Source organism: Austrofundulus limnaeus, unplaced genomic scaffold (genome assembly GCF_001266775.1).
Source record: "Austrofundulus limnaeus strain Quisiro unplaced genomic scaffold, Austrofundulus_limnaeus-1.0 Scaffold700, whole genome shotgun sequence".
Classification (NCBI taxonomy): domain Eukaryota; kingdom Metazoa; phylum Chordata; class Actinopteri; order Cyprinodontiformes; family Rivulidae; genus Austrofundulus; species Austrofundulus limnaeus.
The window spans coordinates 86,617-90,772 of NW_013953102.1; the positions used below are offsets into that span (position 1 = coordinate 86,617).

General features: G+C 45.6%; 1 protein-coding gene across 1 annotated transcript in view; it reads right to left on the bottom strand.

The window, feature by feature from the left end:
- Positions 1 to 3,937, bottom strand: part of LOC106531973 (peptidase inhibitor 16) — a gene marked incomplete at its 3' end in the record, with an annotated part of 17,442 nt that extends 13,505 nt beyond the window's left edge. Inside the window, 2 exon segments of the mRNA XM_014027935.1 lie at positions 115 to 234; positions 3,668 to 3,937. Of these exon segments, the coding sequence (XP_013883389.1) occupies positions 115 to 121 (7 nt within the window).
- Between the last annotated feature and the right edge of the window lie 219 nt (positions 3,938 to 4,156).

The following is a 4,156-nucleotide window of genomic DNA, read 5'->3' on the forward strand; positions in this document are numbered from 1 at the left end:
CCCCCGGACCCCGGCCACCCCTTGCATAAAATCCTAGCTCCGCCCCTGGTTCCATCAGGAACATCCGGTTCTAAAGGTTCTGGTTTGGAAAGACTTTCAGTTCTGTGTAAAAACCTTTCATCTGGAAKGTGAACTCCTGCTGCAGGTGTGTTTCTGCACGTTGGACGGATCGAGGAGGTCCTGTAGGGAGTCGGTTCTGGACCTGGTTCAGAGGCCCGGTCTGGATGTTTCATCCTGCATCAGGAAAATAGATGTTTGTTAGAAAGGAGTGGTTTTAATGAGATGTTGAACCTTTTATATCTAAAGAGGATTTAGTTTCTGTTCTGTTTTATAATTTAATCAACAAGTTCTTACAGATAAAATCAGATAAAGTGAATTATCTGAAACAACAGAAAGGTCCAAATGTTTTCAACTCAAACTGGTTTCTACAAGCTGCTTGTTTATTCAAATCAAAACACTGCAGAGACATTTCAGCTGTCTTCTCCTGTTTCTCACACAACTGTCAGTTCTCCTCCCAGGAATCTGAAGAAAAAATATCAAATAAATAAATAAATGAGCGTCTCCATCAGAACCAGTGAGGTCTGACTTCTGGTTGCAACACATTGTAAAAACAATGTTCACCAGAAAAATAAAAAAATAAAAAAGGTGAAAAATCCCCCTCAGACATAAACAATGTTTAGTTTGGTCCTGAACCCGGTCCTGTTTGGACCCTCAGACCTCACAGCAGAACATCCATCAGAGCTGAACCACGTCTCAGAGAGTTGGACCAAACTGCTGGTTTTACATTTTAACAGATTTTACTGAAACACAGCTTCTCTCTTTAACTCCTGTCGTTAACTCTTCCTGCTGCTTCCAAAACCTCAGAACCTCCCAGCTGAACTCAGGTCGTCTGCACGCCAGGGGYGGAGCTAGACTTGGCCCAGGGGGGGCCAGGTGTGTTTTAGGGGGGCACATACAAATAAAGAAAAGAGCTGCCACAGCTAATTTTAAATGGCTTTAATTCATCTGATTTAAGAAACACTGAGCTGAAACTTTGTGATTAAAACAAGGATTGATCAAATAACAAGCCGAATGCTCGTTATTATTCAGCCATTTTTAGACAAACAAAGCTGAAGATTAGTGTACAAATAACTGAATACCATCTGTAATGGAACTGATGCTTTTAGGTTTAAGCCCCCCCCCCCCCCCCAGGGTCTCTGCTGCTGTTTGTTTCAAACATCTTTAACATGAAGACAAACATGACGAGAAACTCAAACCAAATGTTCTCCCAGAGTTCGTAGATCCATACATCATGTGAACAGTATGTGGCTGACCCCGCCCATATTCTGCTGTCACCGACCTGCTGCTAATGGCTAACAGATGAGCCTTTGTGTGTGTGTGTGTGTGTGTGTGCTCGCGCTGGGTGTGGACCCTCAGTCCTTCAGTTTCTGATTAGTCTGAGGACTTGCAGCCAACACATGAAACATTATGTAATATATGAACAGAGTTAATCATCATCATCTGCTCCTGGACCTGTCCGCTCTGCACACGCTCACTGACTGATGATGTCATGGGCACAGGAAGTGGACAACACCTCAGAGATGATGGCAGAGACTGAAGGTCCACTGGACCTCGCCTCATTAGCACGAAAGCCTCAGAGCTCCTCCAGCTCCATCTTCATCTTCTACGTCTCCCCCGGCAACAGTCGCATGATTCCATTGGAATTTTTAATGGGCGTGGCCAAATGACTCGACAGCGCCACCTAACGTGAGATAGAGGAACTGGTAAGCCCTAGAGAGCTGAAATTTGGGGCCTTGGTAGATCTCCCCAAGTCAAGAAAAAAGTCTCTTGGAGGTATGCCCTAAAACCAACAGGAAGTCATCCCCAGTCGGGTCAAAGAGGCAACAGGTCCAGGAGAAAAACCCAGACCTCCCTCTCCACAGAGACACTTTCCAGCTCGTCCTGGAGGACTCCGAGTGGTTCCAGGCTGGAGATAAGCCCTCCAGAGATTCCTGGGTCTTCCTCAGGGCCTCCTACCAGTGGGACGTGTGGAACACCTCTGAAGGGAGGCGTCCAGGAGGCTCCTGATCCGAGGAACCTCCTCAGCTGTCTCCTTTAGATGTGGAGGAGCAGCGGCTCTACTCTGAGCTCCCCCCTGGATGACAAAGCTCCGCCCCCATCTCTAAGGCTGAGGATCTGGTTCTTTGGGTCATGATCCATGCCTCATGACCACAGGTGAGGGTTGGAACGAAGACAGGCCAGTAAATCCATCTTTGCCTTTGACTCAGCGCTGTCTTCACCACGACTGACCGAAGCAACGCCCTCATTACTGAYGAAACCCCAATCCATCCATCAGCCTTTTACAGAACCATGGGCTCAGATCTAGAGTGCACACTGAAGGTCCTACGAGCCAACAGAACCACATCATCTGCATAAAGTGAGACCCTGTGGTTCCCAAACCAGACCCCCTCCTCTCCACGACTGCACCTTGAGATCCTGTCCATAAACCAGGATCAGAGACCAGGGACAGCCCTGATGAAGTCCAACACCGACAACAAGCTCAAGTCCAAGACCAGACCACCACTCAGCTTCAGATCAGGGAGGTCCGCCCTCTTCCAGGTAACTCCATCATGGACCTTAGACCTGGGTCCACCAGATCTTCTGGTTTAGGTTTGTTTGGAGCACCTGGTTGAAGCGGTCCGGCTGCTGGTGGTGAAACAGGAAGTGACTGGAACAGACATCCTGTTTCTTACAGGGATCAGTTCTACAGAGAGCTGCAGAATCTGAACTCCTGATGACATCATCAACTTAATTTAATGATTTATTTCTGAATGTTTAATTTAAGGTCATGTGACACCTTCATGATGAATTAACTGCTGAGTCATCATTAAACTACTTCTGCAGACTTTTAGCTGTTGTGAATCAAAGGTTCGGCTCGTTCAGGAAACAGCTGCTGTGATTTTTACAAATATTGAATTTTATCAACAAACACTTAAATATCTGAACAAACCTGTTTTTAGAATCAACCTGATTTAAACTTTTATTTTAGCTTAGCACACGGCTTCTTTAGCATTTTAACATCTCAGTTTGAGCTTGTTCAGCTGACATTCAGCTCTGAGCTCTCTCACTGAAACAGTCCAACGACTAAAGTCTGGATCTGTGGAGCTGGACCCAGCAGAACCCGAGGTGTTGGGGTCACCTAAAAGAATGTGCGAAGGGTTCTGCTGGATGGTCTCGTTGCTGTAAATCCCCTCCTGATGACCTCACTCCTGCAGGAAGCTGAGCAGCTGCTTCTCTCTCTGTTGTGATTCAGAAACACAGAAACTGAATCTGGGTGGAGGCTTGTTTCCTCACTTTAAAGCTTAATGTTTCCCAAATGTTGACCCCTGAAAATACTTTAACTAAGTAGTCGAGGTGAACGAGGGCTGCAGAAAAGATTTGTGCTAAAATATTCTGAGGATGCAGCAGAGAAAATGTTTGACCTTTAGATTTCATCTGAAGCGACAGGTTTGAGTCTGCAGGTGAATAAAAACAGGAAGTTAAATAAAAACAGAGAAAAGCTGCTGACTGCCTGTTGATGTGGTCTGGACCTGCAGGTCTGAGGTTTGATTCCTCAGTTTTACTTCTACATCATTTTCAGCTTAAAGAGAAAAATACAAACAAAAAGATACTTTAAAAAGGTACATACCTGTACATAAAGATGTTGGTCTGTCTTCAGTGGCAGCTGCTTGTGTTAGACTGCCCCCTGCTGGTCTCTGAGCTGACACACAGGAAATTATTACATTTAGAGTCCTGCTGCTGCTGGAGGATTAATGTTTGCTTTAAGGTGAAGATAAATGTGGAACACAAAAAATAAAAACTATATTTAACTGACGGTTCTAACTAATCTTTAAATAAGATTTAAATAAAAGGTAAAGGGGTGCTTTATTTGTCATCAGTGTATGTTTCCACACAATGACGAAATTGTGCTCTGCCTTTAACCCATCCACACCCAGGTGGAGCAGCGGGCAGCCATGTGAGGCGCCCGGGGAGCAGTTAGGGTTAGCTGTCTTGCTCAAGGACACCACGACATGTGGGTATGGCGGGGAGTCGAACCTAAGACTTTCAGGTCCCAAGCCGGCTGCTCTACCACTACACCACAGCCGCCCCATATTTGAAATATATTCAAATATTCCAA